We start from the raw sequence: 27,308 nt of genomic DNA on the forward strand, positions 1-27,308 counted from the left end.
CCTATAAGCGTAATATGACATGTAATTTGTTAGTCCACAACACTGTGCAAAGGTGACCATCAGCAGAGGGCGATAATGTGATATGATGGTCAGTTTCATAATTATAGAAGAGCACTACTGATGAGGTGATGTATAATGATTATGAATTTACACAGAGAATCTGACAGAAGATGCAAAACAAAGCAGCTTTGTTGATTGATTTTTTATTTGCATAACTGCTGCTGATAAAAAACATGTTAAACCAGCCTAAACTGGTTTGTTTCATTTAGATATTAATTATAAATAAACATAAGGTGCTTGTACTTGTAATGCCTTTCTAATTAAGCATGTTACAGTTATTAACATATATCATATAAAACATCTAGGCCTAAATGGAAATTATAAGTGTGTTTGTTTGTTTCGGTTTTCAATAGAGGAAGAACCAGGAAGATTTTGTAGCATGTGTTTTGGTTTGTCTGTTTTAGCTTTGTGGATCTCAGCTGGTGAGTCCTGACTTCAAAATGGGTCGCTGGTCTAGGAATCACAGACCGCAAATGCAAATAATAAAAGGTGCATTCACACTATGTTGGAATTACTGTTATTGTTTACTGTAAGGATATAATACAGTTTAATGTAGCTAGCACTGACTTGGATAACTATGGAATGCCACTAAATTTAAAAAAAAAAAAGTAATTGCAACTTTTTATCTCGCAATTCTGACTTTTTTTCTCAGAATTATGTCATACAGACTTGCAATTGTGAGTTTTGAAGGAAAAAAGTAAGAATTGTCTCGCAATATCTTGCAAATCTAAATTTTTCTCAGAGTTGCGAGTTTATAACTTGGGACTTTACGTATAACTTGCAATTGCGAGTTTATATCATGCAACTCTGAGGAAAAAAATCTGAATTGTGCATTTATATCATGCAATTCTGGTTTTATTTCTAACAATTGTCAGTTTATATACGCAATTCTGACTTTATAACTCACAAATGTGAGTTTACATCTCGCAATTCTGACTTTTTTCTCAGAATAACATGATAATGACTCTCAATCCTGAGAAATAAAGTCGCAATTCTGAGAAAAAAAATCGGACTTGTTCGCAATTCTTCTCAGAATTGCAAGTTTAGAACTTGTAACTTTATAACTTGCAGTTGCAAGTCCGAATTGTGAGTTTATGTCACGTAATTCTGACTTTATATCTCACAACTGCGAGTTTATATCAAGCAATTCTGAGAAAAAAAATCTGAATTGTGAGATAAAAAGTCGCACTAACCTTTTTTTTTTTTATTCAGTGGTGGAAACGAGCTTCCATAGATATGTTTGTTTATAAGGCATTTGTGTAATGACTATGTGTTGTATAACGGTACGTGTTTCCATTTCACCTTCGTTTTGTTGGCACAGAAGCAGAAAAAGCACATAATATTAAGCCCAAAGTATACTGCGTACATAGTGTGCATAGCATAGTACGTGCTTCCTGCCAGATTTTAGCTGTATTTTTAGCAGTAGCTGTGTCTCATTACGAAGGTTGCGGCCTCCAGGGTCACATTTGTTGACTGTCTCATTTTAGAAAAGTAAACATTATATTGAAAAGCAAAAAAGGAAATTACAGTAAATTAAATTACAGTCAATTTAGACGTTGGACAAAGATGAAATTTGCTAGTAAGCATGTGTCAAGCTCCTGCATTTTTACATGTTATCAAATAAAGTACATTTGAAAGGCTACGGATTCAGCTTTTTTTTTTTTTTTTTTTTTGCTTCAAAGCATTTGGGTTTTAAGTATGAGTATGTGAACAGTTCTTAGTAGAACATCCAGGACAGATCGTTAATTATACATAGCACAATGCGTATAACTATGGCCGCTGTGTTTAGTCGCAATTTGTTTTCAATGGAAACTCTGGACCTGAAGCAAATCCAGTCAAGAGCCTTTGATTTAGTGTCTCAGTGAGCAGGAGCTCTTGAATCCCGAGCAAATATTTCACGGATAGTGAGCTCACGCTCACACAGCGGTTGTCCTCGGTATCTGATGTATCTTGCTTTTCGTGCTTCGGCCAGTGCCTGGGCGAAGTTTGGTAACGTGTGAACTGTTCTTAAATGTCCATCCGGAGCCAGTATCTCAGAGGGGAATGATACGGAAGAGGACAGGCACCTATTCCCATTTATCTCAGCACCTATTTCATTATCTTTCTCTCGCTCCCTTAACAATATCCATTCCCTCTCTTTCTGACTGTCTTTTTCTCTGTCCCTCACTACCTCCCCTACTTCCATGAGTGCCTCTCTATCTCTGTCTCTGTCCTGTTCTCCATCCATCTCTCTCTCCTTGCTCTCCTCTCTTTCTGTATTTGTGCTCGTAGCAGTTAGAGAGGTGACAGGCTGCCGTTTTAGGTCCGGCAGGCAGAGCGTCTCAGAGGAGTGTTCTGCCCTTTTCTCCCCACTGCTCATAAACTCCTGAACACGAGCATGTAGTGAAGACCTGGAGAGATTGAGAAAAGATAGAAATAATTACTTAAAGTGTAAAAGTCAGCAGTCAGCATGCAAAAAAAGACATCCTGACAACGCTAATTGGCTTCACAATGATGTAATCAGTTAATTATGTGACGTATATCTTCCCTGCTAAAATTTTGACAGAATATATGACTTGAAACTGAGAAATTAGCTTTCTCCCTCCATAAGATGTAGTTTATGGCATATATGAGAACTGGGCGATGCTAATAAGTTATTCCTTGGCTTCATGGCTTTGGCAAATTTTGAGCATAAAAACACACTTTTTCTCAGAATTGAGTGAAGATAGTGAAATTTTCTCCAAATTGTGAGATATAAATGTGAAATTGCAAGCTATAAAGACAGAATTTCGATATTTATATTCACAATTATGACTTTTTTTTAATCTCAGACGTGATATAACACGTGATATAAACTCATGATTGTGAGTTATAAAGTCAAAATTGCAACTTCTTCTCAGAATTGCATGATATGATTTCGAAATTGCAAATTATAATGTCAGAATTGCAGCTTTTTCTCAAAATTGCGTGATATTAGCTAAAAAATTACGAGTTATAATGTCAGAATTGTGACTTTTTCTCTAAATCATGTGATATAACCAGGATATTGTGCGCTACAAAGTCAGAATTGCAACTTTTTCTCAGAATCCTGTGATATAACCAGGATATTGCGAGCTATAAAGTCAGAATTACAACCTTTTCTTTATAGCAAAAGCATCCTCACAAATCATGTTTAATAAAACATACAGTTTTGTTCCCTTCTTTTGTATTGTTTTTTTTTTTTACAACAATAAAGGCTTCAAATACTTGTACAATCTGTACACTCTTATCATTAATACATCTAATCTTTATACATTCTGTATATCTATCAGTATGACACAAAATACACTTCAAATTCTTTCAGTCAACCATCTTTTTCATTTTTCTCTGTAAATACCTCTATATATAACCATTTAACATTGAACTAAACTCAATCAACATCATGCGTCTTTTATTTAACAAATTATCATTTAAATTGTAACGGTTACACTTGACCAATATCACTTTCATAAATTACATACATTAACTTACTCTAACAAATATTCATTAACATTTTCTGAGTTACTTTCATTAACTTACTTTTCAGTAACTTACATTTTTTAAGTTACTTTCATCTAAATGACCTACTCAGTTAACCACCGTAAACAAGCTATTCGTTTTCAAACACATAGGAAATGTGTACTCGCATGTTTTTGCATTCATGATAACACACATATTCACTTTTTATGAAAACATACCTGAATTATCAGGAGAAACAAAACCACATAGAGACTTCAGTGTCTTTTCGCAGGCGCAGCTTAGTGGCGTCTGAAGTAAACACAACGTGCATTGCCATGGTAACCCACAGCGCGTGCTTTCTCTAATGGCTACTACAGCTATAATGTTTCAAACACAGTCATTAGTAGTGATAATTAGTAAATGACTTTTCACAGTATATATAAATGAATAAATATATACATTAATAACAAAACAAATTAGAATTGTGACTTATTCTCAAAATTGTGTGATATAAAATCACAATTGTGGGCTATAAAAAATAGAGATTTTGAAAATTGAGTAATATAAACTGGAAATTGCAAGTTATAAAGTCAGAATTGTGACTTTTCCTTCAAATCGTGTGATATAAAATGGAAATTGCAAGTTAAAAAGTCAGAATTGCAACTTTTTCTCAGAATCGTGTGATATAGACTGGAAATTGCAAGTTATAAAGTCAGAATTGAGACTTTTTCTCTGAATTGTGTGATATAAACTCAGAATTTTGAGTTATAAAGTCAGAATAGGGACTTTTTCTCTAAATTGAGTAATATAAACTTTTCCTCTGAATCGTGTGATATAGACTGGAAATTGCAAATTATAAAGTCAGAATTGCGACTTTTTCTCTGAATTGCGTGATATAGACTGGAAATTATGAGTTATAAAGTCAGAATTGCGACTTTTTCTCTGAATTGTGTGATATAAACTCAGAATTTTGAGTTATAAAGTCAGAATAGGGACTTTTTCTCTAAATGAAGTAATATAAACTGAAAATTGTGAGCTATAAAGTCAGAATTGCGACTTTTCCTTTGAATCGTGTGATATAGACTGGAAATTGCAAGTTATAAAGTCAGAATTGCGACTTTTTCTCTGAATTGCATAATATAGACTGGATATTGCGAGCTATAAAGTCAGAATTGCAACTTTTTCTCAGAATTGTGTGATATAAACTCACAATTGTGAGCTAAAGTCAGAATAGGGACTTTTTCTCTAAATGAAGTAATATAAACTGAAAATTGTGAGCTATAAAGTCAGAATTGCCACTTTGAGTGATATAAACTCGTAATTGCGAGGTACAAAGTCAGAATTGCGACTTTTCCTCTGAATCGAGTGATATAAACTGGAAATTGCAAATTATAAAGTCAGAATTGTGACTTTTTCTCTGAATTGTGTGATATAAATTTACCAAAATCTGTGCAAAAACAGCGAGCAAATTCAGTCTGGGTCTGCTTATTAACTTCCTGTTCAGTCAGGATGATGCCACAGAAGACAGCTGCCTCTGTAGGAAGTGGACAACGTGGCAGTTTTCTAGATTTTGGCACAGAAATACTGCCGTATTCAACAGAATGCTGGTAATGTCACCACAGTGATACTCAGAACATTTTCAATGTCAAAATCTTCTTTCACTTCTACTGTCATTCATTTAGCAGCTTCAGTTTTTCTGTCGTTCAATTAGGAGAACATTTAGACAAGTCCTATACATCCTCTCTCTGCATAACAACTTACCGCTAACAAATCATTACATAGCTAAAAAGACAGTTTGACGCATTCATTTCAATAACTGAAGTTCACTTCAGTTTCTTATGACAGTATGACTGACACAGCATGAAGTCGGATGTTTTGATCAGCTGAGAACGTTGGCTTCATGGCAGTCTTGTGCAGCAGTTTGCTGTCCATATCCAGCAAGCACTGATTTGGCTGGCTACGGTCATGTCAGGACAGTGCTGAGGTAAACAGTAAATCTTACACCCCTCCTCATCTCTTCAACCTGCCGCACTAGACAGCAGTCGCAAATGCTCAGAGAGAGACTGTAAATTTGTTGCAGGTTGACACTAGACTGGACTTTTTTTCTCGTAAATGTGAGTTTGTATCTCGCAATTTTGAGTTTTTTCTCAAAATTCTGACTTTTTCTCAGAATTGTGAGATATAAACTCGCAATATAAACTTACAATTTGGACTTCTGTTCTCATAAATGTAAGTTTATATCTCGCAATTCTGAGTTATTTTCTTGAAGTTCTGACTTTTTTCTCAGAGTTGCGAGATATAAACTTGCAGTTCTGAGAAATGGAGTCAGAATTGCGAGATATAAACTCGCAATTGCACGTTATAAAGTCAGAATTGCAAGATATAAGCTTACAATTCTGAGAAAAGAAGCCATAATTGCGAGATATAAACTCACAATTTGGACTTTTTTTCTCACAGTAGGAGTTTGTATCTCACAATTCCGAGTTCTTTCTCAAAGTTCTGACTTTTTTCTCAGAATTGTGAGATATGAACTAGCATTTGCGAGTTATAAAGTCAGAATTGTGAGAGATAAACTTAAAAATCTGAGAAAAGTTGCTAGAATTGCGAGATATAAACTCACAATTTGGACTTTTTCTCTCGTAAATGCGAGTTTGTCTCTTGCAATTCATAGTTTTCTCTCAATGTTCTGACTTTTTTTTTCTCAGAATTGTGAGATATGAACCAGAAATTGCAAGTTATAAAGTCAGAATTGTGAAATATAAACTTAAAAATCTGAGAATTGTGAGACATGAACCAGAAATTGCGAGTTATAAAGTCAAAATTGTAAGATATAATGTACGATTCTGAGAAAAGAAGCCAGAATTGCAAGATATAAACTCACAATTTGGACCTTTTTTCTCGCAATAGGAGTTTGTATCTCACAATTCCGAGTTCTTTCTCAAAGTTCTGACTTTTTTCTCAGAATTGTGAGATATGAACTAACTATTGCGAGTTATAAAGTTAAAATTGCAAGACATAAACTCACAATTTGGACTTTTTTTTTCTTGCAATAAGAGTTTGTATCTCGCAATTCAGAGTTTTTTTCTCAAAGTTCTGACTTTTTTTCTCAGAATTGTGAGATATGAACTAGCAATTGCAAGATATAAACTTGTAATTCTGAGAAAAGAAGCCAGAATTGCGAGATATAAACTCACAATTTGGACTTTTGTTCTCGTAAATGTGACTTTGCATCTTGCAATTCATAGTTTTTTCCTCGAATTTCTGACTTTTTTTCAGAATTGTGAGATATAAACTCAGAATTGTGAGATATAAACTTACAAATCTGAGAAAAGTAGCTAGAATTGCGAGATATAAACATACAATTTGGACGTTTTTTCTTGTAAATGCGAGTTTGTATCTGACAATTCTGATTTCTCGCAGTTCTAACTTTTTTCTCAGAATTGTGAGATATAAACTAGCAATTGCAAGTTATAAAGTTAGAATTGTGAGATAGAAACTTACAATTCTGAGAAAAGTAGACAGAACTGCAAGATATAAACTCACAATTTTGACTTTTTTCTTGTAATAGGAGTTTGTATCTCGCAATTCAGTTTTTTCTCAATGTTCTGACTTTTTTCTCAGAACTGTGAGATATGAACTAGAAACTGCGAGTTATAAAGTCAAAATTGTGGGGTATAAACTTACAATTCTGAGAAAAGTAGTCAAAATTGCGAGATATAAACAAAAAATTCTGATCTAAAGTTTATATCACGCAATTTTAACTTTATAACTTGAAATTGCGAGTTTATATCTCACAATTCTAAGAAAAAAGTCTGAATGTAAACAAAAAGAATTGTGAGATAAAAACCTTTTAATTTCAGTGACAGGAACAGGCTTCCATAGAAACACCTTGAAAATACTGATTAACATCTGTACATGCACATGTATTTGATGTGTAACGAAAATGTTATTAAATGTAATTACTTTACATTTTACAGTCATTAAATTGAAACTTTTCTTGAAAATAATTGACATTTTTTGTAGTACAGAGATTATATTTCTACCCACTTGGTACTTCATTGTGATAGATTTTTAAAGGATTTTTCTTTTTCTTTTTTTTTTATTGTGGGCACGCTTCAATATGTAATCATGGCCCCTAGATTATGTATATATATATCCAAACAACAAAATAAAACCCAAAGCAGGTCTGATGTTATGTGGAATGGGCAGCTAAAATGTCCAGTATCACAGAACGAAGGAAAAGACGGGAGACAAGAGAAAAGAAGAATGAAAAGAGGAAGCAAAAATAAAAGACAGAGTGTCTCTGTCAGAGACTGAATCAGAAGGAAAGAAAGAGCGAAGGAAAACAAGAAATAAGGGGAAGTAAAGTGCAGTAGGCACTAGTTGGTCGCCTACAGGCTGTCTGCCTAACAAGCATAAAGACGAAGCACCACCAACCTCCCTTCAGGTCCACAGAGAGACAAAACAGACAGACAGAAGGAGGCTGCAGTGGATGTTACAGGAAGTGCAGACGGTGCACTGTGGGAGAGGGAGACGGTCAAAACACTGTCTATTTCCGTCTCTCTTGTGTCTTCCTCACTATTTAGCAGATGCTTGTCATCCAAAGCAACCTTGAGTTCACTAATTGAATGGACAGTTCCAGTGGAGCAACCTGAGATGTGTCTTCCTCAAGGGCACAAGCAGGAGAGAGATTTCTCTAGCTGTCTCATTAGCAGCCCGGATCTTTAACTGTTAGACGACCAAGGCCTTTCCCAATTTCTTTGGTTCACTAACTACATTGCATTTTAAATCTTATAGTGACCTCCTGCCTCGTTCTCATTCATTCATCTCTTTAAATGTGTTCCCTGAAAATCAGAGAAAAGAAAAACCCGAGAGGCAGATAGTGTAAATATATTAATAGATGAACATATTAGGGGGCTAAAACCTAATAAATCTTTTACTAAGTCATTTGTATGTGTTTGAGGTTGGATGGTGTTGTGTGTGTATGTGATTATCCCATTATCAGACTCACTGGTGCGGTTAACTGAGGAAATCCCCTCAATCACAGATGCCCATCACTGCGCAAAGAAAGCATTCATGCACATACATAACCGACCACACACACACACACACACACACACACACACACACACACACACACACACACACACACACACACACACACACACACACACACACACAAACATTTAAAACACATTTAAGACCCTCAACGCCACATTCACATTCATACAGCGCATAATTCATCATCCTGTTATGCTAAAACATAATTTCATAATCTCACACAATCATAACAATTTGCCTGTGCAGAATCAAATGCTACTTAATGAATATTTAATGTATGTATTTACATAATACATTAATTCCTTATTATACATAGAATACGTCTATTCAACTGGTGGCCTGCAGACCAAATGCTGCTTTTTTGAAATGCTTTAACCCTTAAGCTCTCCTTAAGTAGGTTTTATCTTTACTTTCTTTGGGGTCAGATTGACCCCAAGGATTGAAAGTGTGATTCCATAATGAATTATACATTTTTAATATTATAAACTATATATCATTTTTTTCGTTTACTTCTCAACTTTACAGTTCTGCTGTGTTTTCATGGATATTTTGTACTTTTTTACCCATTTACTGCACAATTACTCAACTACGCCACCAAGTGGCTTATAAAAAATTAAATTTTAATAAAAAAATCACCTTAATGATGATCTAAATTTAATCTAAATTGTTTTTGGACATTGCTCTATGTGTTAGGGATACAGTACTGCCATCTACAGGTTAGTGGAAAAACTTTTGAAGATATAGTTAAAGAAAGAAAGTGCAATGACCACATACATCCAGCAGAGGCCCTTAGGGACTAATTTCATTTTCACTTTATTTTTCTTCATGCTTCAACTTCTCCTCACAACTTTATGATATATATTTTGTAAATATATAAATTTCAACATTTTAAAATAAATAAAAAATGTGTTTTTTTGTAAAAGCGTAGAATTTTAGTTTTTTAGAATTGCTGAATTTTTGTCTTTCATCTTTCTTTTATCTGCACTTTTCCCTCTCTTCTCTCTCTTTGTGTGAGTGTGTGGGTGTGTGAGTGGGTGTGTGTGGGTGTGGGGGGGAGTGTTTTTTTTGGGGGGGGGGGGGTGTTTGGGGGGGGTGCTGTGTGGTGTGTTTGTGTAGAGTTGTGTGTGTGTGTGTGTGTGTTAGGGGCAGGGGCATGGTGTGTGATGTGTTTGTGTAGAGTTGTGTGTGTGTGTGGGTGTGGGTGTGGGTGAGAGTCAACATGCATGTTCCATGTTGCATTTGTGCTCTAGTACCAGTCTTTCATTTATGTATGAACATTTTCAGATTTATAGCAGATATGTTGATTTTTTATGCCAATTTCTATATAAATGCTGCCTGTTGCAATTACACACATGTGAGTGTTTGTGAGTGTGTGAGTGTGTGTGTGTGTGTGTGTGTGAGATAGAAAGTACGTTCCACTTTGAATTTATGCTGTAGGACCAGGCCTTTATTTAAATGTTAATTATTTTAGATTTAAACTGGATTTACTACTTTTTTTGGACAAACGAAATGAAAAAAAATTGTTTTTTTTACTTTTCCCATTCATTTTCAATGTGGGGTCAATCTGACCCCAAGGAGAGGAAACGGTAAATTTTTTTTTTACACACCTTTAGAACAACCGAATTAAGTCCGGATTTTTTTTGTGTTTTTAGATTGATTATTTAGGAAAAGTCACAGAGTCTCATGCCCCTGAGATTAAGGGAACTTTATAAAAAAAAGAAGGAAAACTCCAGTGGGGTCAGCCTGACCCCAAGGAGAGCTTAAGGGTTAAGGGTGCAAGGGATTTATCGCAATTTATTAATCTTTAATAAGATTACAGGCATATTAGCAAATTGGATCAATTGTGGAAGGTGACCATTTTAGTCTATTTCCTCACAGACTGTTCCCCTTGAAGGAATAATTCACCCAAAAATTACAATTTGCTAAAATTTTACTCACCCTCAGGCCTTTCAAGATGTAAATGAGTTTGTTTCTTCATGAACATTGCATCACTTTCTCACCAATGGATCCGGTAGTGAATAGGTGCCGTCAGAATAAGAGTGCAAACAGCTGATAAAAACATCAAGGTAATCCACACCACTCCAGTCTATCAATGAATGTCTTGTGAAGTGAAAAGATGCATGTTTGTAATAAACAAATCCATAATTAAGATGTTTTTTAACTTCAAACCTAAAATTCAAACCTCAAACAAGCAGTGTTTAACTTTGCAGTTAAAATGCCTTTATGATGGATTTGTTTTATACAAACACGCAGATTTTTGATTCACAAGATGTTAATTGATGATCTGGAGTGGTGTGGATCACTTGTGGATTATTGTGATGTTTTTATCAGCTGTTTGGACTCTCATTCTGACGGCACCCATTCACTGCACGGATTCATTGGTGAGCAAGTTTCTTTTCTGATAAAGAAACAAACTCATCCACAACTTGGATGGTTTGAGGGTGAATACAGTTTCTGCAAATTTTCATTTTTGGGTGAACTATTTCTTTAAGCCCAAGGTAATTTAATTTTTGACATGTATACAATTTTTGCATGCATAGTCAAATGCAGTATTTGTGATCAGCACATATTGTGATATCTGAGGTAATTTATTGATAACGCTACAATAAGGTCACATTTATTAACATTAGTTAATTAAATTAGTTAACAAAAGGTAACAATTGACAAATACTTCCAAAGCATTGATCAACCGTAAATGTTAATTTGTAACATTTACGAAGACAGTTAAAATCAAAAGGATCTATTAAAGGGGTCATTGGATGCCCATTTTCCACAAGCTCATTTAATTCTTTAGGGTCTTAATGAAAAGTCTCTAATATACTTTGGTTAAAAATTCTCAATAGTAGTGTAAAAAAATACTCTTTTACCTTGTCAAAATCAGCTCTGCAAAATATCAGCTCATTTTATTACATGGCCCCTTTAAATGCAAATGAGCTCTGCTTGCCCCGCCCCTCTCTGCTGAGGGATTATGAGCTTTAATGTTTAGCATTTAGCCGCGTTTATCAGCGAAACTTGCCAACAAGCACATTATTAAGAAAGCCCATTTGCAAAGATGCATAAAAAACCCTTATACTCACTTTTGCTGCGGGTGAAGCTGCATCACGAATGATTCACACGAACATAGATGCATATGTAGATCGGGATCGACGCTTTCCTTTTAAAAACAAAAGTAACGTTGTCCTCTGCCTCTTAAGCGGTTCAGATGTCAGGAGTAAATGACTACTGCTATGTTCATTATTACATCCAACAACAGAACACCTCAATCGCTCAATTAGAGTCTTCCCCTGCACCTGAGTCACACAACGGCAATCGTATTCGGACTGTTTCAGCTCGGTGAGGGTGGGTCTAAGGTAAGGCGCTCATGTCAATCAACTGAGTTTCGTCACAACGACAAGAAGCTGAGAATGACCTGATTTTAAAAAGGGGATATTACCTTTAAAGATTAAAAAATACCACTGGGTGGATTTTTATCATTGTAGGGTGGTTGTGTACACAAACTGCCAACAGACATTAATGTTCAAACAACATGGGCAAGTTAGTTTTGCATCCGATGACCCCTTTAATAATATTTAATGAACCTGAGCTAACAACGAAGAGTTATATTTTCATTATCAGAGAGACAAAACAGACAGACAGAAGGTAATGTATCACTCATTGATAGTTAATGTTAGTTAACCAATCTTAACTACTAAGACCTCACTGCAAGTTTTACCAATTTACTAGGGATTTTTAAACCCTCAACTTGCACTAAGACTATAGTTTCATGCCTTTTAGTAAACTCCATATGGAATATACAGTGTCTTGCGAAAGTATTCATACCCCATAATTTTTTCACATTTTGTTATGTTGCTGCCTTATGTTAAATTTTTCACATCAATCTACACTCCATACACCATAATGGCAAAGCAAAAAACAGGTTTTTAACATATCTGCAAATTTATTAAAAATAAAAAACCTAAATGATTCCATTGCATAAGTATTCATACCCTTATCTGGGACAGTTGAAATTTAGCTCATGAGCTATCATGTCACTTGTTGATGTTACTTTGAATGAAGTTAACTTGTGGCAAATTTAACTGAATGGGTATGCTTTGGAAAGCCATACACCTATTAAGCTAACACTGTTATTAAGGTAACACTGTGATTTAAAAAATGCCTGTATGTTGCCACCTAAATGGGTGTTCCAATAAGCAGCCATGTATTAGATGCAAAAGCCAGACATCCTTCAGAGTACTTATTACAAAGTGCTGCTCTTCTCCCTATGCGTTTTATAAAAAAAAAAAAAAAAAAAAAAAAAACATTGAGTCCTCCCTTAAACTCATGTCATTTGCATTTACAAATTTTCTGAAACACACGGCAAATACGTTTTGCCATTTACAACAGAGGCGTGTGATTTCCAAGAACAAGTTCTGTATTTCAGGGATGGTAGGGATATTTTGTTTTGGCCTCATTTAACTGTAAACATATTCCTACACAAGACTTCTTGAATGCAAAGTGGGTCTAAGATACAATATCAAACATTTATAGAATGGGTAGGAGGCGTCTTGCTTCCTTTTTTAGGATCATACCCTGAAGCAGAGATCCTAACTGCAACGGATTCATTTTCCACATTCTGTTTGAAGTTGTGCTGTGTCAAGTATCAAGTGGAATAAATTCTCTCATTCCTTGTTGAAATCCATGCCAAGCCCAGCCTGACTGCAGAGTGGGGTACATGCCATGGCTGCAGCTGGGATACAGGAGAAGACAAGCTTGATAGCCATGTTATATAATGAGGCACTAAAGAGATTAGCTTCATCTTGGCAAATCACGCTTTCTCTGAACTATCAGGGGCGTCACTGACTGAAGTATATAGAGTTGTTGAATCCAGCTATGAATGTAGATTGGATAAAAATACCTGAAAGTATTTAATATTTAAATACCATAGTTGCACAAAATATTTGCACTACCCTGCTGAAACCAGTCTAGGCTGGTTGGCTGGTTTTAGCTGGTCAGCGGGCTGGTTTTAGAGGGTTTCTGGCCACTTTCCCAGCCTGCCTAAAACCAACCTGGCCAGGCTGGGAGACCAGCTACTTCCAGCTTAAACCAGCTAAGACCAGCCAACCAGCCTAGGCTGGTTTTAGCTGTTTTTTTTCATACAGTTTTTTACCATATAGTTGAGATTCTTTCATGTATTGGTTTCAGTGAATATTGTATATTTAACTGTTAACATGACAGAAATGTACCTGGAACCAATAAGTACGAATCACTGCAGTTTCCAACAGAAATGAAGTGGCAGTAAAACAACGAACACTTGTAATCGTTGTCATATACAGTTATGATTACAGCACCCCTGCTGAGAAAATCAGCTAAAACCAGCCTACGCTAGCCTAGGTCAACCAGGCTGGTTTTAGCTGGTCAGCACGCTGGTTTTAGAGGGTTTTTGGACACTTTCCCAGCCTGGCCAGGCTAGTCTTAGCCAGCTAAAACCAGCTACTTCCAGCTTAAACCAGCTAAGACCAGCCTATGTTGGTTTTAGCTGGGGTTTTTTTCAGCAGGGAACATGTTTAGCTTTCCGGACAAAAGCTTGCTCGGTAGCTCATTGGCACGGAATTGGACTTAGTATGTGGACAGATCGAAAGCTGTAAGTAGCTGTTTTTAGCTGGTCAGGCTGGTTTTAGCTGGTGGTCAAAACCCCTCTAAAATCAGCCTGCTGACCAGCTATGACCAGCTAAAACCAGCCAACCAGCCTAGGCTGGTTTTAACTGTTTTTTTTCAGCAGGGTTGCGATTGCGCTTTTACGTCATATTCACTTTTGTTCATACTATCGGGTAGGTTTAGGTGTAGTGCAGTTGGTATGTTATTTTAAATGTCACGGATCATTAGAGTTATAGCGCCACTCAAAAAAACAAACATTCTTTTAGCACGACTCAGTGGACTTTTCTTTTGGAAACTGCAGTGATATGTACTTATTGATACGTATTTCTCATCTTGCGGAAATTTTCCCACAGGTACATTTTGTCATGAGACCAGGTTGAAAGAAAACCTAGGCTCACCTGTGACTGTCTACCTCCTTGCCTGCCATTGGGATGATGGGTAATAATGTCCTCTTGTAGGATGCAGCAGGGCGACCAACATCATGGTTGGAGGGTCGTAGCCCCAAACTGTGGAGTCCTCTTTTCCAGGGATTACCTGACAAGAAAGAGATACAGTTTAATCTGTTAAATGCTCTAGCTTCTTTTACAGACATTTAATCCGTCACACACCTGTTTTGATGGAGATGAGGTCTTTGTGAAGTCTGCGCTGCTCTCTGGTCAGTGTGTTGAGATGGTAATGTTTAGCCTGGTCGAGTCTCTGCAGACCCTCAGCCAGTCTGGCTTCGGCCCTTTTCTCATCTCGTCTCTGAGCCTCACCGGGCCATGGCAACCAGTCTCCACGACGCATGCCTGATGATGATGTTTCGTTAATATATTTAAGCAATATCACAAAATAAAGTCGTCATAAAGACTGCCACTGAAGAGAAGAAATTGTTGAATAAAGTCATTATTTTTGTTTTCTTTGCACACAAAAGTATTCTCATAGCTTCATAATGGTTGACTCTCTGGAGTCACATGGACTATTTTAATATAGTTTTTATATCTTTACTACCTTTCTGGGTCTTGAATATGTCAGTTGCATTGCTGTCTATGCAGGGTCAGAAAGCTCTCAGATTTCATCAAAAAATATCTTAATTTGTGTTCCATAGACGAACGAAGGTCTTACATGTTTGGAACGACATGAGGGTGAGTAATTAATGACAGAATTTGCATTTTTGGGTAAACAAGGGTTAACAAAGAACGAGGAAACACCTGGGGGGAAATCAAGGGCAAGGAATCAAAGGCTGTATCCGAAATCGCCCCCTATACCCTCATTCACTATTCCCTACATTAGTCCACTCATTCAGTCCACTTGAAGGACTGAGTGAAAACGAGTGAGTGAATTCGGACACTGAGTGCACCGGAAGGACTGCCGCTTTTGCATAGTATTGCTTACTGTTTAACACTCATTTAAAACGGACAGTTCGAGTAGTTAGATTAAAGGATTTATCTTGAACTATGTCAAGGAGTTTACATATAAACCCTGGTTAAACAATTTAATAATCAATTTACAACGAATTTGTACTCGTGTTGTATGCTGTATTATGCAGTGGACAAGCGAATGGATGGATGATTCAGCTGCGGGCGCCATCGTCTGGCGAGACGCGGGAATTCAGTCGGCGCGCGACTCTCACAGTGCATTATGGGTTATCTCTAGCTGTTGAGTGTACATCGGTTGTACACTCGTTTTTGCGGTGCATTGTGGGATTGAATGAGTGCACTCGGGAACGTTCACTATGGTTTCGAACACCACTTAAAATGGCTGTCCCCTCAAATAGTGCACTATTTAAGGGTATAGGGGGCGATTTCGGATACAGCCAAAATAAACTAAAAAAGGACTACAAATGAACACAGGAAGCTCAGAAGACAAGGACTACAACATAAAAGTTCAAACACAAGACACAACTGGAAACATGACAACATCGGTCGGTCATAATGGTTGTAGGCCTAAATTAAGTCCAAATAATAATACCAACAATAATAAATTGTGCAAATTTGGGTGTTCCAGCTAATATGCAAACAAAAATGTGATTAGAACTTTAGTTAAAAAGTGTGACTTCCTACAGTCTCCACAATTTTTCCCGATTGCTATTTATCCAATATCTCCATGGTCTGTCTTTAATGAAATGCATCAGCACACTACCCATGCACATATAAAACAATCAAACCAAAAATCAGCAAAAAATCATTATATACAAAATGTCTTTTAAATACATAATCCAAAATATAAACCATGTGTAGGCCTAACATAACAGCACTGGGGAAAACACATACACCTACATATACACTCACTCACTCATATTCAGTGTAGTATATTCTCTCGATGGGCTCTCTGGGATGTCAAGCTTGACTTTGTTACTCATTCCATTGTTATGCACAACCATATTCAGCACATCCATCCCACTTGCCAAGAGAATATAATTATTCAAAGCATCTCATTCACTCAAATCCCCATTTGCTTTTTGACAACTGGGTCAGCTAAAGAGATTCTTAATGCTGAATAGTTGGAAACACTGTACTATCATTCTTTGCTAAAAACAATGAGACCTGACCATTAATTTAGCATTAATATTGGCAGTTGCCGTGTTTAAAGTGACTTTGTTTCTTCAAGGTCGCTATTAAGGACATACATTTGAATAAATACTATAATAATGTGTGAAATATATAAACAAATAAAATAGCACTACAGAGGGTAACCAGTGAAAGGCTTCTGTGAAGATTAGAAAATTAATACACTTTGGTCTTCCGTAAAACGTCTTAAGTCTTAAGTCTTACATGACTTAAAGGGTTAGTTCACCCAAAAATGAAAGCCCATTATTAGCCCATTATTTACTCATCCTCCAGGCATCCTAGGTGTATATGACTTCCTTCTTTCAGATGAATCCAATCAGAGTTATATTAAAAAATCTCCTGGCTCTTTCAAGCTCTAACATGATAACAGGCGAGTGTTTCTCCTCATCAGTCCAAAGCAAGTTCAATAAAGTGCATTCATCCATAACAAAAATCATGCCGTGAGGGTGAGTAAATCATGGGGTAATTTTCATTTTGGGGTGAACTAATCCTTTAAACATCCATTAATTATACAAGTTTTTAAAGTCATGTAACATGGTCAGAAGAATGCTTTTACACAACAGGCATTTCTGACATCGAGGATTTGCGAGAGACAGACAGTGGCCACAGCAGGATAAGAGATACAAGCTGTGATGAAGCACTTCCTCCCAAGCGTTCATCAGTCAAATGTGAGGAAGCTGCTTTCAGCCTGTTTGGGTCATTGTGAATGAGTAATGGGCTTGAATAAAGCAAAATAGAGGAGCTGCCGATAAAACTCTAAATCTCTCTGTTCCATCGGCCCTATTAGCTTGTAATTGATTACAAATAAACTATCGGTGCCTGGTCTTTAATCACATGTTGTTGGCCTTGGTGTAACCGATTGGGGTTGGTGATACATAACAGATTAAGTAAAGCATTTTTCACTGTCCTGTTTAGGTTTATATAGTCACATAAAAGATCCTCAGTTCAGTTTAACTCTAAGGACAGCAGGAAATATATGTACTCTAAAAAAAATGCTGGGTTTTATTGGGTTATTTTTCATATTTCTTACCCAGGTGCTGGGTAGTTATTCTGTAACTCAGCTGCCAGTTAATTTTTACTGTCAATATAAATGATGAACCCCCTCATATACCTACCCAGTGCTGGGTCAGTCTAACCCGACGTTGGATAGTCTGCGCCAAACTGGTTAAAACTGGATACCAGGGCTGAAACACGACTTTGCTATTATATGTAAAGTTTACGTGTGCTCCACTGACTATAATAGGAGTGCACCATTGTTGCAGCTGCGGTCGCGCTATGCACTTGTAGGTTTGAAACTTAAATGACAAACCAGATGGCACGAGGTAACGCTGTTTTTGATGTAAGTTTTCAAACATGAATATAAGACAAGTCATGAATATAAGTGATATACTTCAACAGGTTGACTGACCCAGCACTGTGTCAAAAAACAACCCAGCAAATGGGTTAATGTATAAAACCCAGCATGTGTTCTGTCTAATATTTACCCAGCGTTGGGTTGCCAAATAACCCAGAAATGGTTATTTTTAACCCAGCATTTTTGAATGTTTTGTAAATTGCTAAAATAATAAGAATTTGTGTATAGTGCTAAACTCTTAAGGTGACTTAAAACCCTGGTCATCGTTAAACTGGTTATTATGAAAGCCTGTAAGGAAAATAAATGTGACTTTTTCTCTCACAATTCAGACTTTATATAATATAAATAATTGCAAGATATAAACAACAAATTCTTACTTTTTTTTCTCAAAATTGCAAGTTTACATTTTGCAATTCTGAGTTTATATTCCATTTTTTTTCTCTGAATTCTGTTTCTATATCTCACAATTCTGTTTTTTCTGCCATTAAAAAAAATAAAGAAGGTAATTTTGACTTTTCGTCTCAGAATTGCAAGTTTACATCACAATTCTGACTTTTCTTCTCAGAATTATAAGCAAAAAAGACAGAATTGTGAGCTATATATTCTGAATTGCAAGAAATATTGTGAGATAAAAAGTTGCAATTACCTTTTTTAACCCTGTGGAAGAAACAAGCTTCTACAGATTTAAATGTGCATGTAAATGTTATAATCACCCTTTTTACCCTGTCAAAAACAGCTCTGTTCATAGCAAGCCGTTTTGGTGCATGCCTCTTTAAATGATAATGAGCTACTCCTCATCCCGCCCCTCTCTTCAGATGGTAGGAGGTAAGCTGTTTTTGATGTAAGTTTTCAAATATGAATATAAGACAAGTCACGAACATAAGTGATATACTCTAAGGTTGACTGACCCAGCACTGTGTCAAAAAACAACCCAACAAATGGGTTAATGTATAAAACCCAGCATGTGTTCTGTTCAATATTTACCCAGCGCTGGGTTGCCAAATAACCCAGAAATGGTTGTTTTTAACCCAGCATTTTTTGAATGTAAGTATTTGCAAGCCTAAATTATTTTGTAAATTGCTAAAATAATAATAATAATATTTTGTGCATGATGCTAAACTTTTAAGGTGACTTAAAATCCTGGTCATCGTTAAACTGGTTATTATGGAAGCCTGTATCTGCCATGTGTTTAATAGAAAAAATTAATGTAACTTTTTGTCTCACAATTCAGACTTTACAGAATATAAATAATTGCAAGATATAAACAACAAATTCTTTTTTTTTCCTCACAATTGCAAGTTTACATTTTGCAATTCTGAGTTTACATTCCACTTTTTTTCTGAATTTTCTGTTTCTGTTTCTCTCTTCTGTTTTTTTTGTGTATTCGGTGGCACTGTAAAGATCCTTTTCCTTGGTCTGCAATTCCTCTCCAGAGAGGCAGAGGGCACTCTCTATGGGATCACTGACCCAGTATTCTCCTAGCCACTAGATGGCACCTTCTCCCCAAAAGATACTGTTATCATTCTCAAATTAGTGCTTATTCCCTTCACCTGTGTATTGCCCTATATTAGAGTGCTTGATCCATGTCTTTGTGTTCAGTCTTGAGCCTTCATTTGTTCCCGAGTTAAGGTTGGACCTTGTTATTCTGTTTTTGATACTTAAGTCTATGTTTTCTTTTGTTTTGTGGAAGCTCGGCTTGCCCAGTTCTTTTGTCAAGTTTTGCATACAGTTTTAGTTTTGTTTTTGACCCTCGTGTCGGTTTTATTTTCCCTGTTCTGTGAAAGCTCAGCTTTCCCTGTTGTTTTTGTAAAGACTGCATCAGTAAAGATTATTTTACTTTTGAAACAACACCTGTTTCCTGGTTCTTCTGTCATTGGGTTCCATTGCCGGAGAGTTAGCTCACGGAGTAACACTCCTCGCATCAATACCAGAGACCCGGGTTCGAGCCCACCTAAGCGGACCCGTTACAGCAAGACTGAACCAATGGAAGGGAACCCAGCAGAAGGAGCTTCACCGCCTTCTAATGTCGATCGCATCCTGGCAGCTCTCTCAGACCAAGCAGCCACTGTTCAACGTCATGACCAGGTGCTGACTGAGATCCTTCATTTATTGTCTGCAGTCCCAAGCCTCTTCCACTCAAGTGACACATCCATCTACTAGTCCTCTTGAGCGAGCCAGCCCTATGTGTACATCAGAGCCCAAGTTACCTGCTCCAGAGAGATTTGATGGCAATCCTGAGCGATGCCGTGGATTTATCACCCAATGCACCTTGGCGTTTCAGCTCCAACCCAGCAGCTTTCCTACTGAGAACAGCAAAGTGGCTTATGTTATAACTCTCCTAACAGGCAGAGCCTTGGACTGGGCCTCAGCTTTGTGGGACCAGGGCTCTCTGCTAACAACCAACTGCAGTGACTTTATTGCTGAGCTGAAACGGGTGTTTCACCATCCAGCAAGCAAAGGGGAGGTAGATCACCGACTTCTTCACATCTCCCAGGGTACCCGAAGTGTGGCAGACTTCACTATAGAGTTTCGTACACTGGCTACAGAAAGCGGGTGGGATGAAAGAGCATTGAAAGCTATCTACCATCATGCCTTGTCCCCTGAGATAAAGGATGAGTTGGCCTTCCGAGACCCGGCACCTAACTTTGAGTCCCTAATTGACTTGAGTCACTTATTCTTGGTTATTCCTGGTTAGCTAAGCACAATCCCCTCATCGACTGGACTCAAGGTGTTGTTAGGGGGTGGGGAACAGGATGCCAGATCTTAGATGGTCCCCACTGCCAATCATCCTCAGTGTCAACGACACCTTCTAGATTCTCGTCCAGAGACTCTAAGGAACTACCAGCATCCAATCTCGAGACCTGCTCATCCAAAATTATGGCTGCTTCAAGAATGAAACCTGTTGCTACCACACTTCCTTCCTACAGTCCCAATTTATCTGACATTCCCCATGAATACTGGGATCTCAGAGAGGTTTTTAGCAAGACCCAAGCAGCCACACTACCACCCCATAGACCCTACGACTGCGCCATTAACTTGATCCCTGGAATGTGTCCACCTCGAGGAAGACTGTATTCCCTCTCTGGTCCTGAAAGGTTAGCGATGGACAGATACATCCAGGAATCCTTGGACAATGGGTTCATTCGTTCATCCACCTCACCGGCAGGGGCGGGATTTTTCTTTGTGGGAAAGAAAGATGGAGGACTTCGCCCTTGCATTGACTACAGGGGATTGAATAGGATAACCATCAAGAACCGTTACCCTCTCCCCCTCATGTCCACAGCATTTGAGATTCTCCAAGAAGCTACCATTTTTACTAAGCTTGATCTCCGGAATGCCTACCACCTAGTCAGAATCAGGGAGGGGGATGAGTGGAAAACGGCTTTCAATACCCTGACTGGCCACTACGAATATCAGGTAATGCCCTTTGGCCTGGCCAATGCCCCGGCCACTTTCCAAGCACTTATTAATGATGTCCTCAGAGAGATGCTCAACATTTTTGTGTTCGTTTACCTGGACGACATTCTTATTTTCTCCCGCACCTATCATGAGCATGTTTCGCAGGTCCGGCAGGTGCTAACCCAGCTCCTTAAGAACAGGCTGTTTGTGAAACTGGAGAAGAGTGAGTTCCATGTCCCTGAAGTTTCCTTTCTTGGATTTCGGGTCTCCAGAGGCAGTCTCCAGATGGAACAGGGGAAGATTCGAGCCGTTCTGAATTGGCCCCAGCCCACAACTGTAAAGCACGTACAGCGCTTTTTGGGCTTTTCCAATTTTTACAGAAGGTTCATTAGAAACTTCAGTGCTGTGGCTGAACCTCTGTCTGCACTAACCAAGAAGTCTGCTAAGCCTTTTTTGTGGACAGGTAGAGCTGATCAGGCCTTCAAGAAACTTAAGCGGCTCTTCACGTCTGCCCCAATCCTGACCCTCCCTAATCCAGATTTGACCTTTGTACTAGAGGTAGATGCCTCAGATGTTGGGGTTGGAGCAGTTTTGTCCCAAAGAGGTAAACACGATAAGAAGCTCCATCCCTGTGCTTTCTTTTCTCATCAGCTCACCCCAACACAGAGAAATTATGACATTGGGAACAGGGAGCTACTGGCCATCAAGATGGCGCTAGAGGAATGGAGACACTGGTTAGAGGGGGCCAGACACCCATTTCTTATTTGGACTGACCACAAGAACCTCACCTACATCCAGGAGGCTAAGAGGTTAAATGCCAGACAAGCCCGCTGGGCTCTCTTTTTTAATCGATTTAACTTTGTGGTCTCTTATCGTCCAGGTTCTAAGAATCAAAAACCAGATGCACTCTCAAGGCAGTTCGAGCCATGGGAGGAGGAACCTTGCCTTAGCCTATTGTCCCAGCATCTAGAGTTGTAGCCCCTATCCAGTGGAACCTGGAGATCTCAGTTAAGAGAGCGCAAAAACATCAACCAGATCCAGGTAACGGCCCACCGGGATGTCTCTTTGTCCCTAAACCTCTTCGCTCTAAAGTTCTGCAGTGGGCGCATGCTTCCCTCCCCTCTTGGCATCCAGGAACCACTAAGACCTACAGACTCATAGTTCTGGTGGCCTAAAATGCAAAGGGATGTACGAACTTTTGTTGCTGCCTGTTCTACCTGTGCCAAGAACAAGGAACCTAGGACCCCCCCTCAGGGGCAACTACACCCTCTGCCCATCCCAAGATGCCCCTGGTCGCATATCTCCTTGGATTTTTGTGACCGGGCTACCCCAATCTCAAGGTAACGCTGTCATCTTAGTTGTCGTCGACAGATTTTCTAAGTGGTGTCATCTCCTACCTCTGCCTAGACTCCCCTCAGCTAGCCAGACTGCTGAACTGCTTATGAAGCAGGTGTTCAGACTTCACGGGTTTCCCCAGGATATAGTCTCCGACAGAGGACCACAATTTACCTCATGGTTCTGGCAAGAGTTTGGACGGATCATCGGCTCTTCCATCAGCATGTCATCTGGCTTCCACCCCCAGTCCAATGGCCAGACAGAAAGGGTCAACCAGGATATTGAAAAGACTCTTAGGTGCCTGGTTGCTGACAATCAGTCTATGTGGAGTTCTCATCTACTTTGGGCTGAGTTTGCACATAACACCCTGCATCACTCCTCTATAAACATGTCTCCATTCGAGTGTCTGTATGGTTTCTCCCCCCCCCCCCCTCTGTTTCCTGGACAGGAGTCAGAGATTGATGTTCCTGCAGCCACCCAGATGGTCAGGCGGTGTCGTCGCTCGTGGCATAAAGCACGGGCTGCCCTTGTTAGAGCTATGCGGCAGCAACAGAGACAGGCTAACCGTCGACGAAGAGTAGGACCCTCGCTTCACCTGGGGCAGAGAGTATGGCTCTCAACCAGAGACCTTCCTTTGCGAGTGGAGTCTCGCAAGCTTGCCCCACGTTATATTGGTCCTTTTAAGATTCTCAAGAAGATCAACCCAGTCTCCTATCGACTTCAGTTGCCTGCTTCCGCTTAAAACCTGTTCTTTGCTCTACTCTCTCCCCAGCCAGCAAGCCTGCTCCTCTACCTCGCCTCATTGGGAGCCAGCCCGCATACACAGTCTGCAGATTGCTGGACTCCCGTCGTGTCCGCGGGAGAGTTCAATACCTTGTGGATTGGGAAGGTTTCGGACCTGAGGAGCGGTCTTGGGTTCCTGCTCGTAATATCCTCGACCCAACCCTTATCTCAGACTTTCAGAGAAGCATCCAAGAGAACGTCAGGAGACGTTCCTAGTAGGGGGGCTACTGTAAAGATCCTTTTCCTTGGTCTGCAATTCCTCTCCAGAGTGGCAGAGGGCACTCTCTATGGGATCACTGACCCAGTATTCTCCTGGCCACTAGATGGCACCTTCTCCCCAAAAGATACTGTTATCATTCTCCAATTAGTGCTTATTCCTTTCACCTGTGTATTGCCCTATATTAGAGTGCTTGATCCATGTCTTTGTGTTCAGTCTTGAGCCTTCAGTTCTGCAGTCATTTGTTCCCGAGTTAAGGTTGGACCTTGTTATTCTGTTTTTGATACTTAAGTCTATGTTTTCTTTTGTTTTGTGGAAGCTCGGCTTGCCCAGTTCTTTTGTCAAGTTTTGCATACAGTTTTAGTTTTGTTTTTGACCCTCGTGTCGGTTTTATTTTCCCTGTTCTGTGAAAGCTCAGCTTTCCCTGTTGTTTTTGTAAAGACTGCATCAGTAAAGATTATTTTACTTTTGAAACAACACCTGTTTCCTGGTTCTTCTGTCATTGGGTTCCATTGCCGGAGAGTTAGCTCACGGAGTAACACTCCTCACATCAATACCAGAGACCTGGGTTCGAGCCCACCTAAGCGGACCCGTTACAGGTGCATTCTTGTAAATTTTTTTTGACATATTAGAGTCAAATGTTTTTACAGAGGGGATTTTGGATATCTTATTTTGTCACTCCATAATTAAAAAAAAAAAAAAAAAAACTGAACAGACAGAAAGAAAAGTTTTTAATTTTTGGGGGAATAACATGTTGTTAAAATCAAGCAAATTATATAAGAACAAGTCCCTCTGTAAAAAAACTTTAGGATATAGACAGGAATAAAAATGTAAAGTTTCGTGTGTGTAAGTGCTAGCGAAGTGGAGATTAATGGCTCAGTGTAGAAGAAAAAACTCATTTTGAGAAAACGGCCTTTAAAAATATGGATTGTATTTGAAATCTATTGACAATAATAGATAAAGTGCTATAAAAGAAACACTTAACAGTGTCTTTTGGATGTTTTCTTCCCACTAGTCTGAAAAAAACACTTTATGAAAAACCAAAAATCTCAAACTTGACAGGTGCATGAAAGAAACAGCATTTTTGCCTGCAGTGTCTCCCCTTAAAAAACAAAACTTATCTACTGTGTCATCAGTGGCTTTGATGTCGGGTAAAAATGAAGACTCTTATGTTCACTTTCACATCCAGCTACAAAATCACTTTCACATCCAGCTACAAAACACTAAATAGCGGACAGCGTACAACTGACTAAGGGCGGGAATATGCAAATACGGGACAGTCCGTTAGCAGTCGTGGGTGTGAAAAAGAAAAAAAAAAACAGCTTGATAACTGAAACTGTTTAGGTTTTTTGTGATTAAAAAAAGAGTGAATTAATTTTTAGCATTGAAGGGTGGTTGCGTCCACATTACGTTAAAACACATTTACATTCAAAATGTAAAAGTGAATTTTGCATCCAGTGTCTCCTTTAACATGTTTGTGGCAGTAAAATGTCCCTCCTTCTTTTTATCTCCCTTCTTCTCATACCAGGGGCCTCATTTATAAAGACTTGCGTAGAAACCATCCTTGATTTTATCTAAGAACTTTTCTGATTTGATCGTAAGAGCGATTCAGAGAAACGAACGTACACACGAAATCCATGCGTACGCCAGTCATTCGGTTATAAATCACAAATGATCATGGAATTGTGCACTGCAAAAAATGCTTTTCTTACGTAGATTTTTTGTCTTGTTTCCAGCCAAAATATCTAAAAAATCTTGAATCAGGAAGGATTTTCTAAACAAGTAAAAAATATTATCTTGTTTTTAGTAAAAACAAGTCAAAATTAAGTGAGTTTTTGCTTAAAACAAGCAAAATAATCTGCCAATGGGGTAAGAAAAAAAATCTTATTTCAAGCAGACAACTAGATTATTTTTCTTACCCCATTGGCAGATTATTTTGCTTGTTTTAAGCAAAAACTCACCTAATTTTGACTTGTTTTTACTAAAAACAAGACACAAATTTTTACTTGTCTAGAAAATCCTTCCTGGTTCAAGAATTTTTAGATATTTTGGCTGGAAACAAGACAAAAAATCTAAGTAAGAAAAGCATTTTTTGCAGTGTGTGCAGCTGAATGTTCCGCCGTCGAAACGCCCCTGCTTAATTAATTAACATATAAAATGAGCTCATTCCTAAAGCAAAAACTCTGTGACAATGGCAAGTAAAAAGGAGCGCAAGAAATCAAATTATAGTGAGGCTGAACTATCTGCAATACCAGGCATTACCACAAGGAAACGGTCGTACGCCAAGCTGGAATCTGACGTGGAGATAAGTACTTTTCCACGTCAAAGACGGTTTTTATAAATCTGTACTTTGACGTGGATTTGATCGTACGAGCACTCTAAGATCAAATCAGTGCGTAAGAAAGTTTTATAAATGAGGCCCTAGATCTCTGTGGTAATATTTACCTTAGACCAGCTCATTCATGCCTTTGCACATCACATATGGAATCTCTATTAATGATTAAGTCAAAGCTAATCTTTGTTTTTCTAATCTCAGAGAACAGTTCAGATTTGTGTTCACATATGACCAGTGACATATATTAAAATCAACAGCCTTCACAATCCATTTTACTTCTGCATTACGACCGGATATGAAAAAGTATAATGGAGCTTTATTTGATTTTTAAAATTGTATTCTTTGGAATGATGTGCATTGATGAATCATTCACAGTAATACCAGGTGCAAGCAAATAGGGTCAGTTCTGATTTAATGCTAACCTGAACTCATTCACAACTGTCAAATATTAACCAGAAAGGACCTGAAAGCATGAAAAATTCCAAAACAAAAAATTATAAACGAGTATGAGACTTGATTCTGTGTTATTTTCAGCAGTGCATATTACTCATCAGCTAAGACAGCAGCAGCAGATTGTATTATGTTTGAAGAGGCCATGAAGAGCAATTAGTCTCAATCATAAATGCATATCAGCAAGGACAGAAAAACCATTTTAATATACCTGTTTTAATTAGCGATCATTACGACCATCTGAAATATATTCCTCATCCTCAATCAAATCGTTTAACGGTCAAGTTCGTTACAAAGGCATAATAATGAGAAAAATTGCTTTCCCCCCACACACACATCAAGAGCTTCAATGACAGTCTCCGGTTAAAAAAGCTTTTGTGCGCACAGCTGAGAAAAAGCAGCGGGTGTTGAAGTGCTCTTATAAAACAAAAATCCATTTTTTTTTACATAAAATTACAATAAGGTTTGCAGCATTACAGGTCATAATAGCACTAAAACATGAAAATAACTTACTGTAAAGACAGTCCGGCTTGAGAGATTTCAAATTAAGAAATAGGATTCATCTTCCAGTTCTAGGGAAAAAGTTGGACCCTAAATGAAATGCAATAAACAGCAAAGTAATCTTTAGGTTTAGCTAAACGAAGAGCGTGCGTGAGCCCTGAGATGCACACTATG

The 27,308-nt window shown here is 38.1% G+C and overlaps 1 protein-coding gene across 1 annotated transcript; it reads right to left on the reverse strand.

The window, feature by feature from the left end:
* Positions 1–207: 207 nt before the first annotated feature.
* On the reverse strand, positions 208–27,308 carry LOC141283790 (uncharacterized). Its single transcript, XM_073817104.1, has 4 exons — positions 27,147–27,308; positions 14,820–14,999; positions 14,610–14,745; positions 208–2,450 (listed from the first exon to the last, which is right to left on the reverse strand). Exons 2-4 carry the CDS (start codon positions 14,995–14,997, stop codon positions 1,919–1,921), a joined length of 846 nt encoding a protein of 281 aa, XP_073673205.1. The 5' UTR covers positions 14,998–14,999; positions 27,147–27,308; the 3' UTR covers positions 208–1,918.

The sequence above is a fragment of the Garra rufa genome, chromosome 13 (assembly GCF_049309525.1).
Source record: "Garra rufa chromosome 13, GarRuf1.0, whole genome shotgun sequence".
NCBI lineage: Eukaryota > Metazoa > Chordata > Actinopteri > Cypriniformes > Cyprinidae > Garra > Garra rufa.

Bases quoted from the DNA above. Each gene is read 5' to 3' on its own strand.
- LOC141283790 (XM_073817104.1), bottom strand. From the start codon at position 14,997: ATGCGTCGTGGAGACTGGTTGCCATGGCCCGGTGAGGCTCAGAGACGA. The intron at 14,746-14,819 runs GTGTGTGACGGA...CTTTCTTGTCAG, and splicing joins CCTCATCTCCATCAAAACAG to GTAATCCCTGGAAAAGAGGA. The intron at 2,451-14,609 runs GTGAGCCTAGGT...CAATCTCTCCAG, and splicing joins AAGGAGGTAGACAGTCACAG to GTCTTCACTACATGCTCGTG.